The sequence below is a fragment of the Canis lupus genome, chromosome 12, assembly GCF_011100685.1.
Source record: "Canis lupus familiaris isolate Mischka breed German Shepherd chromosome 12, alternate assembly UU_Cfam_GSD_1.0, whole genome shotgun sequence".
Lineage (NCBI taxonomy): Eukaryota > Metazoa > Chordata > Mammalia > Carnivora > Canidae > Canis > Canis lupus.
Window position 1 is genome coordinate 5,683,311 of NC_049233.1, and position 14,649 is coordinate 5,697,959.

At 41.7% G+C, this 14,649-nt stretch overlaps 1 protein-coding gene across 3 annotated transcripts in view; it reads right to left on the minus strand.

The window, feature by feature from the left end:
* Positions 1-1,566: 1,566 nt before the first annotated feature.
* Positions 1,567-14,649, minus strand: part of PXT1 (peroxisomal testis enriched protein 1) — a 28,090-nt gene continuing 15,007 nt past the window's right edge. Inside the window, exons 1-3 of one of the 3 annotated variants that reach the window (XR_005367615.1) lie at positions 11,755-12,905; positions 9,648-9,778; positions 1,567-2,235 (exon numbers count right to left, since the gene is read on the minus strand). Coding sequence is in view for 2 of the 3 variants with exons in the window: in XM_038553871.1 (XP_038409799.1) it covers positions 2,131-2,235; positions 9,648-9,778 (236 nt within the window). In the remaining variant the exon portion in view is untranslated. The other 2 variants (XM_038553871.1, XM_038553872.1) reach the window with 2 other exon arrangements.

Below are 14,649 nucleotides of genomic sequence, written 5' to 3' on the forward strand. Positions count from 1 at the left end.
TAGTATAGTATAGCAGTTAAGAATCTAGATTCTAGGGACACTTGGGTGGCTCAGCAGTTGAGCTCTGCTTTCATCTCAGGGCGTGATCCTGGAGTTCAGGGATTGAGTCCCACATCGGGCTCCTTGAGGGGAGCCTGCTTCTCCCTCTGTCTATGTCTCTGCCTCTCTCTCTGTGTGTGTCTCTAATGAATAAGTAAATAAAACCTTAAAAAAAAAAAAAGAATCTAGATTCTGGGGGCCCATGGATGACTCAGTTGGTTAACCCACCAACTCTTGATTCCCATTCAGGGTTGTGAGATTGAGGTTCCACTTTGGGCTCCATGCTCAACACAGAGTTTGCTTGAGACTCTCTTTCCCTCTGCTCCTCCTCCCCCTAATAAATAAATAAATCTTTTGAAAAAGAGGGATCCCTGGGTGGCGCAGCGGTTTAGCGCCTGCCTTTGGCCCAGGGCGTGATCCTGGAGACCCAGGATCGAATCCCACGTCAGGCTCCCGGTGCATGGAGCCTGCTTCTCCCTCTGCCTGTGTCTCTGCCTCTCTCTCTCTCTCTCTCTCTCTCTCTCTCTGTGACTATCATAAATAAATAAAAATTTAAAAAAATATTTTAAAAAAGAGAAAAAGAACCTAGCCTGGAATTCCAGCTATGTCACTTACTGGCTATGTGCCCTTATGGAAACTAGTTAACTGCTCTACTTCCTCTCTCTATTAACTGCCTTAGTTTCCTTAACAGTAAGAGCTAATAAAAATAATACCTGTCTCTTAAGGTTGCTATTAGAAGTAAATAAGTTAACATTCGTAAGACTACTGATCACCATGCTAAGCAAAAAAAAAAAATCAAGGTACATAACAGTGTGTACTACATACTTCCTTTTAGGGTAAATATACGTATGTGTGTTTATGTTATGTATTTGTACATAGAAACTCTAAAGGGATATGTAACAAACTATTAGACATAACTGGGATTCAGGATAGAAAATAAGAGCAAGAGTTTTCATTGGAAACCTTTTTATATTGTTTTGATTTTTAACCATAGGAATAAATACCTATCAAAAGAGTAAATATAAATAAGAAAGATGTTCCAGCATTCATCCATCCATGTCAGCAAACCAAAACCTAAATAATGATGGGACTGTATAGGCATTACCTGCGACAAACTGGAAAATTGGGGACATTTCCCTTTTGGAAGGACAAAGGTGATGCTACATATGATCAAAGTCTACAAAATTTTGAACCCAAATGAGCAGGAATAAGTGGAATCCCTCCTTCACAAAAGAAATATGCACAGTTGGAGCACTTGGGTGGTACGTCAGGTAGGCATCCAGCTCTTGATTTCAGCTCAGGTCATGAACTCAGGGCATCATGACATCACACTCACATCCACTCCATGCTCAGCACAGAGTCTTCTTGTCCCTCTTCCTCCCCCTCTGCCCCTCCCCCAGCTCTCACTTGCTCTCAAATAAATAAATAAACAAAATCTTTTTTTAAAAAAAGAAATATGCACAGGTGTTTCATGTTGAAAAAATAACAATATTTATTTCATTTTTAAATTATTTATTTTTAAATAATACTTATCCTACAAAGAACTCAAAAGGTATATATAGAACTTATAATTTATAACCACAAACTTTCTTAATACTTGTGATACTTCAAAAAGGGGGAAGAGAGGGAAGATGAGGTAGACAGGTGGAAGAACAGGGCACTGGAGACCTGGGCACAGGCAACAAGGGGGGACCAACAGATCACTGGAGGGCCTGGTACCCCAGGAAGGGGCAGGAGAAAGCACCCATTTCTGTGACCTCTGCTTTGAGGATGAGGTTCAATTTTACTCATGGAAGAAAATGTTTAAGATTTCCTTACAAGGAACACAGGGACCATCCACAGCGCTGGTGTTCTCTAAGTGTCATGGCCATCGTGGGCTTTTCCAGGAGGCAATCACAAACATCTCATAGCTGGTTGCTCTGCACAAACAAGTGGCCGATGAGTCTGCATTTCTCCAACAAACCAGGTGTGAACCAACAGTGATGGGTAAAAAAGAAGGAGATGGAGAAGGGTTTTCTTTCATCTGTTCTAGTAGGATTCAGGTTTTCTCAGAAGACAGGAGCAAAGCAGGAGTTGGCATTTACATTCCTTTTACAGCAAATGGTTATTCCAGAGAAAGCGCAGCAACACATGAACTCCTCCAAAGAAAAGCAAGACAAAATGAGCCAGTGCCTCTCTGACTTCCTGTTGGAGATCCTGTTTAACACAAGAATGAGAGGGGAGGGGGTTAAAAAAAAAAAAAAGCAATAGAACAATCAGTAGATAGAAACTCCATATTAAGATTAATTCAATCAATGTCACAAACAAGCTTCTTGGGCTGCTTTATGAACTGTATGAGCCGGACAATATCTTGGTCTGTTGTGTAATGTCCACATCCTCTGCATGCCCTGGGAAGTCTTCCTCTGGGCGGGTTTTCCCATCTTAACCATCAGCAATCGGGGCACTCTTTTCAGGGCTGATGACCTCTTCCTCTGGCTTTGCAGAGCCTTTGCTTTGTTCTCTCAAAGAAGCAAGATGTTTGCTTTGGGGTTGAAAGAAAGGATAGGACATAGATGAGTGTGTGGGGGTGAATATGAGCCAAGTTGGAGGTAACAGAGCACAGCAGGTCTGTGGAGCAGTAAGCACACACCACTGTTTATTTGTGAACATCAAGAGAACAAGGCTGAGGGTCAAATACAAATGGGTCTCCCTGTCCCTGTCCCTCGTCCGGCAGTCCCTTCTCAACACAGCAGACTTGGTGGGCCATGAACTGTGCTCCTCTGCTCAATGTTCTCCAGCGGCTCTGCCTCAGTCCTCAGGGGGACCTCAGCGCCCTCCCTCATCTGCCTCTACCAACCACTCTGACATAGGTTTTACTACTTTTTCTCCTACTCAGCCTCAGCCTCATTGCTTCCTTGCTCAAACATGCCATATCTGCTCCTGCCTCTGAGTCTCTGCTTTCGGCTTGCCTCCACTGTTACCCCACCCCACCCCACTCAGGACCCAGAATCTTGGGGTCCTGAGATCATCCAGGGCTCCCTCCACACCTCTGTCAAGGTTTTGCTCAGAAATTACCCTCCCAGTAAGGCCTTCCCTCCTCAACTTAAAACTGTAAATCCTCCAACACTCTTCATTTCTTTCCTTGCTTTATTTTTCTCCACAATATTTATCAGTGTCTGATAAGCTATATACTTTATTTGTTCACTTATAGTTTGTCTCCCTTTTAGATTATCAACTCCATGAGATTAGGGAGTTGTCTCATTTTTTAAAAGATTTTATTTATTTACTTGAGAGAAAGAGAGAACATACACACGGGGGCTAAGGAGAAAGGGAGAGGGAGAAGCAGACTCCCCACTAAAGCAGAGAGCCTGACAAGGGGCTCAATCCCAGAACCCAAGATCATGATCTAAGCCAAAGGCATCCACTTAAACAACTGAGCCATCCAGGTTCCCCAGTTTTGTCTCTTTTAATCTCTGCCATAACTCCAGTACTTAAACAGATCCTGACACACAGTAGATACTCAATAAGTGTTAGTTGAATAAATGAATGAATGAATGATAAACCAATAGTAGCAAGCTAAAGAATTTAGACTGTGTCCTGTCAGCAACTGGGAATCATTAGAGGATTTTCCCCCCTTTTTAGTTGATATCAGTTAGGAAAATTGAACGAGTTTCCTTCCAGCAATGTAGATGAGAAAATGTATACAGCACCAAGTCAGATGCTCATATATTTAAATTCTAGTTTTGTCACTTAATTGCCAAGTGACCTTAGGTTACCTAATCTCTCTGAGCCTCAACCGATTTCTCCTGAAATGCTAATCCACTAACCCATAAAATTATTGGGAGAATTAAATGAAATGTTTAAGAGTCTTTCAAAGAGCACCTGCAAGAAATTATTTAATAAACATTGGCTTCTCTCCCCTCTTTCTAACAAGCTAAGATATTCCATATGCATTATTGTACCAATGAGGGTCCCAGAGGGAACAGATGGCACACTGCAGAGTAGGATAATTCAGAAAGAGGGGTACTTGGGTGGTTCAGTTCACTTGGGTCATGATCTTGGGGTCCTGAGATCAAGCCCTACATCAGGGTCCCTGCTCCATGGGAGGCTTCTCACTCTCTCTTTGTCCCCAATCTCGTGCTCACTCTCTCTCAATCATGCAGTCTCTCTCTCTCTCATAAATAAATAAAATCTTTTTTTAAAAAAAAGGATAATTCAGGGAGAGTTAAATAAAGAGACTATCTACAAAGGTGGGGGACAAACAAGGTGATGCAGTTCCCCAGGCTAGTAATGTCTCAATTATTGCCACTCCTAGGCCTGTAAGGATGGCAGGGCAGGCAAGGGCACAATTTCTAGAATCCAAAAGGAAAGAGTCCTCTAGAGAAAAATTCCAAAGACATATTTAAATCCTAAAAGTGATAGGAAGACTATTTTAAAACATACTTTAGGGGGGATCCCTGGGTGGTGCAGCGGTTTAGCGCCTGCCTTTGGCCCAGGGCGCGATCCTGGAGACCCGGGATCGAATCCCACGTCAGGCTCCTGGTGCATGGAACCTGTTTCTCCCTCTGCCTGTGTCTCTGCCTCTCTCTCTCTCTCTGTGTGACTATCATAAATAAATAAAAATTAAAAAAAAAAAACATACTTTAGGGATACCTGGGTGGCAGAGTCAGTTAAGCATTCAATTCTTGGTTTTGGCTCAGGTTATGATCTCGGAGTTGTGGAATCAAGCTCCACATTGGGCTCTGCACTCAGTGTGGAATCTGCTTGGGATTCTCTCTCCCTCTCACCAACCCCCTTCAAAATAAATAAATAAATTTTTTCTTAAAATAATAAAAATAAAACATACTTTCTACCTAGGAAAATTACATGCCCTGGATGGGGGGGGGGGGGGGGGGGGAAGACCAGGTCCTTGAACCAAAATCCCGCAAAACCCCTAAATAGCAAAATAGAAGATGTTTTTTTTTTAATTTTTATTTATTTATGATAGTCACAGAGAGAGAAAGAGAGGCAGAGACACAGGCAGAGAGAAGCAGGCTCCATGCACCGGGAGCCCGACGTGGGAATCGATCCCCGGTCTCCAGGATCGCGCCCTAGGCCAAAGGCAGGCGCCAAACCGCTGTGCCACCCAGGGATCCCAGAAGATGTCATTTTTGAGAATCAAGGCCTATTTGAAAATAAAGAACACTTGCTTAAGTGAAAACCGCAAGAAATCAAATTACATGGCAGCTCAAGGACAATCCATTTAGCAGACAAAAGCTGCTCCTTGTTAGGGAGTTTCAAGAGCAAGAATAAAAGTTTCTTTAAATACACCAAAAGCAAGAAGACATCTGGAGAATCACTGTGGCCACTTGATTAAACAGAGTACAAAAGGTAAATAAATGATGACTATATATGAAATATACCATTCCAGGTTTGAAATTCTGTTAAAGTTGCTTGATTTAAGTCTTGAACCAGCAGAGTAAAGCCTTGAGCATTTTAGAGCCAAACTTCAGAGGTATTTTTTAAATTATTTTTTAAATGTACTGTGGTCTATTTATAAGTGGTCTAAAATGTAATTTTGTGGTCCAGGACAAGATATCTTTAACAGTCTAGGGCAAAGCCAGCTTTGAAAAATGCTGCAGGGAAAGCTAGGGCAGGCGTATAGATAGACACACAGATCAATGGAATAGAATGGAGAGTCCAGAAATAAACCCTCACATTTACAGCCAAATGATTTTTGACAAGGATGACAAGGCAATTTAATAGGGAGAGAATAGTCTTTTCTTTTCAACAAATAGTGCTGGGACAGCTGGATACCCATATGCAAAGGAACGAAGATGATCTTTTAACTCATACCATATGTAAAAACGAACTCCAAATGGATCAAAGACCTAAATATAAGGGCTAAAACTAAATCTCTCAGAAGAACAAATAGGTGTAAATCTTCATGGCTTTGGATTAGGCAATGGCTTCTTAGATATAACCCCAAAAGTAGCAGAAATAAAAGAAAAAAATACATAAATTGAACTCCATCAAAATTAAAAACTGTGCTTAAAGAACACCATCAAAAAAGTGAAAATGGGAGAAAATATAAGGAACCTCCACCTAGAATGTACAAAGAACTCCTACAACTCAATAATGAAAAAGAAGAATAATCCAATTTTAAAATGGACAAAGAATGTGAATAGACATTTTTCCAAGGAGATATACAAATGAGCAGTAAGCACATAGGAAGATACACAACATCAGGGAATCCCATCAGGGAATTGTAGATCACTTGGGACTCCACACCCACCAGGCTGGCTATAATAAAAAAGACAGTTAACAACAAATGTTGTCAAGGATGTGGAGAAACTGGAATCCTCACATCCTGCTACTGTGCCACAATGTAAAATGGTGCAGCCACTTTAGAAAACCACCTGGAAGTTCCTCCAAAAGTTAAACATAAAGTTGCCCCATGACTCAGCAATTCCATTCCTAGATATACTCCACAAAGAATTGAAAACATATTTCTACACAAAAACTTCTACACAAATGTTCATGGCATTGTTATTCATAACAGTCAAAGTTTAAACCACCAAAATGTCCATCAACTGCTGAATGGATAAACAAAATGTGATACATACATACAATGGGATAATGTTCAGCAATAAAAAGAAATAGAATAGGGCGCCTGGGTGGCTCAGTTGGTTAAGTGTCTGCCTTCAGCTCAGGTCATGATCTTAGGGTCTTGGAATCAAGCCCCACATAGGGCTCCCTCTGCCTGCTGCTCCCCATGCTTGTGCTTTCTTCCTTTCTCCCTCTCAAATAAAGAAAACAAAAAGAAATAGAATACTGATAGGTGTTACAATATGGAAGAACCTTGAAAAAAAAACATGTGAAGTGAAAGAAACCATACACGAAAGGCTGCATATTAGTCCACTTACATGAAATGTTCAGAATAGGCAAATCCATGGAGATAGAAGGAATTGGGTGGGGCTGGGAAGAAAAGTGGGAGGAAACAGAAGTGACTATTAACTATTGGGTCTGAGGTGTCTTTCTGAGGTGATGAAAATGTTCTAAAGTTGATTCTGATGATGGCTGTACAGCTCTGTGAATATTTGAAAACCATTTGTCGTACAATCTCAATAAGTGAATTGTATAGTATGTGAATTTTATTTTTCCATAAAGTTATTTATTTTTTTAAAAAGCCAGGAGAGTTCAATGTCAACTTATTAAGCTGTAGCCGTAAATTTAAGACATAAGTTAATTATACCTTCAAAGGGAAGGGAAAGAAAGAAGGAGGAAAATTGAATAGGAAGTTAGGTAGAGCAGTGCCCTCTTGACTGGGTTGAGGCAAATACAGAAAACAGGTCGCTGTGCTTTGTCCTCCTCTGTTCTCTCCTCTTGAAAGAAAAAAATTATAAGGAACCATGAGTATTCAGAGTTTGCAGATAAAGAAGCAGGAACATTGAGCTAAGGATCTTAATTCATAAAGTACAGTCATCTGGGAAAACTTTCCTACAGAAGAGACTGCGGCCTGGAAGGGAAATGGTGAATAACAGGAATATGCGGTGATAAATGATCCATAGCAGAGGTGGTCAACTCCAACTGGGAAAGGGCGAAGGCAGAAAATTAGTTCATTCTTGGCTGAGATAACATTTAGTCATCATTTTCTGTGGCTCAGGCTCTGTTCTAAGTGATTTACATGAATTATCTCATTTAATTTTCACGACAGTGCTCGCTTCGGCAGCACATATACTAAAATAATTTTCACGACAGCCTACTCTCTGCCTGGCAGCCAGTCCTTATCCTAAATGTAGATCAATCAGCTCATGGCACTCTCCTGCTCTCTCTTCCCTGAAGCTTCCTTTATCTCTAGGGTAAAACCCAGACACCTTACCACTGCCTCTAACACTGAGACCAACTTCTGGACTTCAACTCTCTCCACTCCAGCCTCCTTGCTGTGCCTTAAGCCTGCTCCTATCACAGAGGCTTTGCACTCCCTGTTCCCCAGCCCAGAACACTTTTCCCCACAGGTATTCCCATGGCTCATTCCCTGATTTCCACTCTCCGCTCAAATATTGCCTCCCCAAGAAAGGCCTTCCCCAAAGTCACTGTGCATCACTCAGCATCCCCCATCCTTCTTTGAGCCTGCACCCCTATCTGACGAGTCATCTGCTTTACTGTCCCCCTCCTACATTACAAGTTCAACGAGTGCAGGCTCATCTGCTACCCTGCTCTCTGCTCTGGCTACCAATGCCTGGAACTGAGTCTAGCATACGGTAAGCACTAAATAAAATGTGTTTGAATGAAAGTTGTCCATCAAATATTTTATTTGATGCTCTGTGTTTATTTCCTCTTTCCTTCTCACTTTTAGTAGTTGGGATGTTTAGTCTCAGGGAATGTGTTCTCTGAGGGAAGGGCTGAGTATTGTTCACCTTTGGACCCGACCATAAAAGAGGGCATGGCACTCCCTGAAGCCAACATGATGGCAACAGTAGTGATGAACAAGAAATCATCACAGGTCAGGTCCATTTGAGGGAAAGAAGTTGAGCTCTGAAGGCAGCCCCTCCCCCACCCAGCCCCACCCCCTTATGGAGCAATTATAGGTTGTTCTGGTGGACTTGAACACCTCTTAAGACATCAAACGGTAATCATTCTTCTTTCCCGTTTCCCCTTATTATCTCTTATAATAATCAAGAGAAACAAAGAAACCAGAGGGGTAGGGTTATCGTTATCACCTCTGGGTTGGTTCAAGGAGGAAAACCATGACAAAGCAAAGGCTTTCTTCCCTGAATGAGTATTAGATTCACCTGGGGAGCCTTTTTTTTTTTTTTTTTTAAGATTTTACTTATTTGACAGAGAGCGAACACCAGCGGGCATGAGGCTCCCCAGTGAGGCGGGGAGCCTGAGGTGGGCTCAACCCCAGGACCATAGGAATCAGGACCTGAATCGAAGGCAGGCACTTAACCGACTGAGCCACCCAGGTGCCCCACCACCTGGAGAGCTTTTAAAGTACCTGATGTCGGGCAGCCTGGGTGGCTCAGCGGTTTAGCGCCGCCTTCAGCTCAGGGCCTGATCCTGGAGACCTAGGATCGAGTCCCACGTCGGGCTCCCTGCATAGAGCCTGCTTCTCCCTCTGCCTGTGTCTCTGCCCCTCTGTGTCTCTCATGAATAAATAAATAAAATTAAAAAAAAAAAGTGCCCAGACCACACATCTCATGCCAATTAAATCAGAATCTCTCAAGGTAGGGCCCAGGCGGCTGTTCTTCAAACTCCACAGGTGAATCTAATATGCACTCTAGTTTGAGGGTGTGGAGCAACGTTTCTCACACCTTAATGTGCACACACATCTCTGGGGTATGTGTAAAAAAGTAGATTCTGATTCCAGCACTGAGGCTGGGGACTGAGATTTTGCACATTGACCAGTTGCCAAAAGCTGCTGCTGCTATACAGCTGTCCATGTACCACAGTTTGAATAGCAAGTGTGAGATCAAATACTGGCTTTGACTCACGTTCACAATTTTCAGATCTAATGTTCATACTCTAGACATTACTAATCCATGTGTTCTGTTAATTCCTGGGCATCCCAGCCACTTGACAGCCATTGTTCTGTTTGCTTTTCCTCGCTACCTGACTGACCGTGGCTGGGGAAAACGAAGACCCACCTCTTGAACCATCCTACGATCAATGCTGTCTCCAGTGTTTCTCAACTGCATGGCCAACTTGTGGATTATTTCCTCCTGGTGATGGTTCTGGCCAATGCCACTCTCCTTAGGCTGAGAAGGCAGACTGTGATCTACATTGACAGGAAAGAGTTCAAGAGAGATGATTAACTATCTGTAAATCACTCCCCACTTGTCACTAAAAACTGTCTCAGGCAATGAGAGGGATGAAATCTCATCATCAATGATTATAGAAATGCAAAGTCTTGCCTTGGAATAGATTAATCTAGATTTCAAATCTTTTAGAAGTAACATCAGAAAAAATAATTTTAGTAGTATATTTTACTTAAGACAATACAGCCAAAGTATTAGTATTAAACATATAATCAATAGAAAATTATTACCAATATGTTTTGCATTCTTATTTATTATACTTAAGTCTTTCAAATCCAGTGTTTATTTTATACCTACAGCAATCTCAATCCAGGTGCTATCTTTTCATTGGAAAACCTTAATCTGTATTTTGATTTCATGAAATCTACAGTTTAAAGGTAGATATATACAACCCAGTTGTTCCAAACATACTTAAGAGTTTTCCAACAATGAAATCAAGTGTCAGGTTTTTTGTTTGTTTTTACTGAAATTTGATTTGCCAGCATATAGTGTAACACCCAGTTACAAGTGCTCTCCTCAGTGCCCGTCACCCAAGTGTCAGTTTTTACATTTAAATAAATTAAAAATAACGAAAACTTAAAACTCAGTTCCTCAATGGGCCACATTTCAAGCACTCAGGAGGCAAACATGGTTAATAGTTACTCTGCTGCACAACTCAGGTCTCTATCTTTATAGTTTTGTAAAATAGATTTTTCCATTTCATGCTTATATCCATGGTCCTTGAATGAGTTCCTCCTTCAAGTGCTCCTCCTCTCCTTGAATGAGTTCCTCCTTGAATGAGTTCCTCCTTCAAGTGCTCTCTTCAGTGCCCGTCACCCAAGTGTCAGTTTTTACATTTAAATAAATTAAAAATAACGAAAACTTAAAACTCAGTTCCTCAATGGGCCACATTTCAAGCACTCAGGAGGCAAACATGGTTAATAGTTACTCTACTGCACAACTCAGGTCTCTATCTTTATAGTTTTGTAAAATAGATTTTTCCATTTCATGCTTATATCCATGGTCCTTGAATGAGTTCCTCCAAACCTTATTTGCTTTTAACAACCAATGAGTGTTTTTAAGCAATACTATGAGTAAACTACTGTGCTGGATGCTTTGGGGAACTTACAAAGATTAAGACAAGGTTTCTGTCCTTAAGTTGTGTACAACCGGGATCCCTGGGTGGCGCAGCGGTTTGGCGCCTGCCTTTGGCCCAGGGCGCGATCCTGGAGACCCAGGATCGAGTCCCACGTCGGGCTCCCGGTGCATGGAGTCTGCTTCTCCCTCTGCCTGTGTCTCTGCCTCTCTCTCTCTCTGTGACTATCATAAATAAATAAAATTAAAAAAAAAAATTAAAAAAAAAAAAGTTGTGTACAACCCTCTGGTTGGGATGAAACAATTACCAAGTGCTTCAGGCATACAGAGGAGGAGGAAATAAATTTGGACTAAAGTAGATATAAGTATGGCTTCATAGACACAGCAAATTTTGCATTGAACCTATTTTGTTTCAATACAATTTGAGGACTTTGATTTTCCAGGCTTTGAACTGAGAGAGTAAGTCCTGTCCTCAAAAAATCTAGCAGGAGAGAGACACAAACTACAATTCAACATGTTATATATAAGAGCAAGGTCTACACAGAGGAGTCAGGACAGATGACCCTAAAAAAGTGATAACTGAATTCAGTCTTGAAGAATGAAGAATGAAAAATTAGCCAGGAGAAGGGAGAGATGGGGGTGGGCCCAGCTGGGAAGGAATGGCAAACGAGATCTTTCAGGCAGAAGTGTCAACTGAGCAAAAGCACAGGGATGACAGTGAGGTTTTGTACATAAAGTCTAAGTAGGGCTATTGTTGAAAGGCAGGCGATGATGAGAGACAGAGGTAAGAGAGTAGGCAAAAGTAAAATCATAAAGGCACAGAAAGAGGCTTGGACTTCATCTAGGAGAGCAGGGGACCCACCGAAGGATTTTAAGCTGGAAATTACAGGATCAGATTTCTTCTAGCTCTTTCCTTCTGGGATTGAAGTGGAGATGGGTAAAATTTAAGACAGGGAATGCAGTAAGAGGCTACTGCAAAGTACTGCAGAGAGATGATAAGGAGTTGCCTTATAATAACTAGCTTGCCTACCCCACGCCAGCATTGTCTTACTAACTACTTCCTCACAATGACCCCCATGTGGTCATAACCGCAGGGTACAGATGAGAGAACTGTGGATTAGGGCAGTCCTTTTCAAACTTGGCTCTGGCTTGGAATCCCTTGGGAAGTCTTTAAAAATTCACACAGTTCAGGCCTCACTTCATTCCAGTGAAATCAGTTGAACCAAGCAAGCAGCAGTATTTTATTTAAAGCTCCTTAGGTAGTTGCCATGGACCGGTGATTTAGATGGGTTGAGTAATTTGCCCAGGGTTTGAAAGCTAGTAAGTGTGAGAGCCAGGATTTAAACCTAGGTCTGCCTGGCTGCAGAGCCCATATTCTTAAACCTCACCATACAGAGCTTGAACTAGTGCATACACACCTGAAGCAGTACTAATAGGGGTGAGTGGTGAGAACAAATCCTATAAATACTTGGGAAACAGAATAGGCCAGAATTTGGCAATAGATTAGCTGAGAAATGTGAGGGAAAAGGAAATTCTTACTTTTCCAGCTCAGGACACTGGAAAGGTGATGGCATCATCAGCTGTACAGAGAATGAGGGTCAAGGGCGGACAGGTATAGAAGGTAGAGGAGGCAGGTAGAAAGAAGAAGAAGCTAATTTTGAGTTCTTTTATACATTTAAGGTACCTGGTAGGACATCTTAGCAGGCATCTGGAATATTTCTGAAGCAAAAAAACAAAAAAAAAGCAATATATCCAAAGCTCAAGGGATGTCAGAACTCAAAGATTTATGAGTTTCATTTATTTATTCAATAAAAATGTAGGAGAGAGTAAGATCTTTCTGAGCTTATATAGCTGATGGATAAGATTGATGATTAACAAGGTAAGCAAAGGAACAAAAGACCATAAAAATGACTGAGAAGGAATAATGAGAGAAGTAAATGGGAAAGCAGAAGAAACAGTGTTTTCCTAACCATTTTTAAATGCCTTTTGAAAATTTCCTTCTCAGGGAACCTGGATGGTTCAGTGGGTCAAGCATCTGCCTTTGGCTTAGGTCATGATCCTAGGGTCCTGGGATTGGGCTCTGCACTCAGTGGGGAATCAGCTTCTCCCTCCCCCTCTCCTTTTGCCCTTCCCTCTGCTCATGCTCTCTCTTTCAAATAAAATATTTTTTAAAAAAAGAAAATTTCCTTCTGAAATATATTATTGGGCATCGTTACTTGTAACTATAGTATATTGACTATGACTCTGTGTGTGCATGTGTTGATGAGGATGATAATGATTCTGAATCCTGAAACACACCTTACAGTCCTTTCATTAAAGATGCCCATCTTTAATGTGATGTCCACATCCCCTTCCAAAAGAATCTGCCATGTTGCCTAAGCAATCAAGCTCCTTCCATGTCCCCACCCCAACCCTAGGCCACAGCTGTTTGGATCAGAGATGAATACCTGACCTAAGCACATACACTGGCTGGCCAGGTAGTCAGAACCTAGCCTCTCAAGAGAACACGGTCCCTTCACCTCTGTTCAATGTTCAAGAGACTAAGGGAAAAGTTGTCAGTAGGACAAGGAATGCCACAGGATTATGTCAGGCCTAGGATAAGTCAAAGCATTTGCAAATGAAAATTATGAAGGGGAAGGAAACATTTAAAGGAGAGATAGAGGAAGCTCCCAACAGAGAAGAAGTAAGCAGAACAAACATTCATTAGAAAGCAAGACTCAAAAAAGACTGGGCCCAGAACTGCCTCAGAACCTGAACCCTCCAAGTTCAGTTCTGTTTCATAAGCGTTCTCACCAGCAAACACAGCTTTTTGGAGGTGACTGGAGTAAGTTTCTTCCCTGCAACCAAACAAATAGTCATCAATATCCATATCAATTTCCAAAGCTGTCAAATATAGGAAAAACTGTGTAGGAAATTGTGTTGGCAATAAATCTGCTTCAGGGCAGACTCCAAAAGTGAAATTTAAAAATTAGTTTCCGGGCAGCCCCGGTGGTGCAGCGGTTTAGCGCCGCCTGCAGCCCGGGGTGTGATCCTGGAGATCCAGGATCAAGTCCCACGTCGGGTTCCCTGCATGGAGCCTGTTTCTCTCTCTGCCTGTGTCTCTGCCTCTCTCGCTCTCTCTCTGAATAAATAAATAAGTAAATCTTAAATAAATAAATAAATAAATAAATAAATAATAATAAAAATAAAAATTAGTTTCCTGGGGTGCCCAGCTGGCTCAGTCAATGGGATATTGACTCTTGATCCCGGGGTTGTGAGTCCGAGCCCCACACTGGATGTAGAGATTACTTCAAAATAAAATCTTTAAAAAATAATAAAATAAAATAAAAATTAGGTTCCTGGCAGCTTGTGTTTTGGTTCTGATCATTTAGTCATTCCTCATAAAAGTTGAATGCAAGGGCGCCTGGGTGGCTCAGTCCGTTAAACATCTTCCTTCAGCTCAGGTCATGATCCCAGGGTCCTGGATAAGACTGAACCCCTTGTCTGGCTCCCTGCTCAGTGCTGAGTTTGCTTCTCCCTCTCCCTCTGCCCCTCTCTCCCCCGCTCCTTGTGCTCATGAATGCACACACACACTCTCTCTCTCTCAAATAAATAAATAAAATATATTTTTTAAAGTTGAATACAAAATGGCTTCAGGGCTCTGCTGTACTAACCTGTTTAGTCAGCATTATTTGCTGACTCTTAAAGAGAGACTGATATCCCTGTCCTGCAGACATTTACGCAGCAAAATAACTATGTCACCATATTATAATAAATA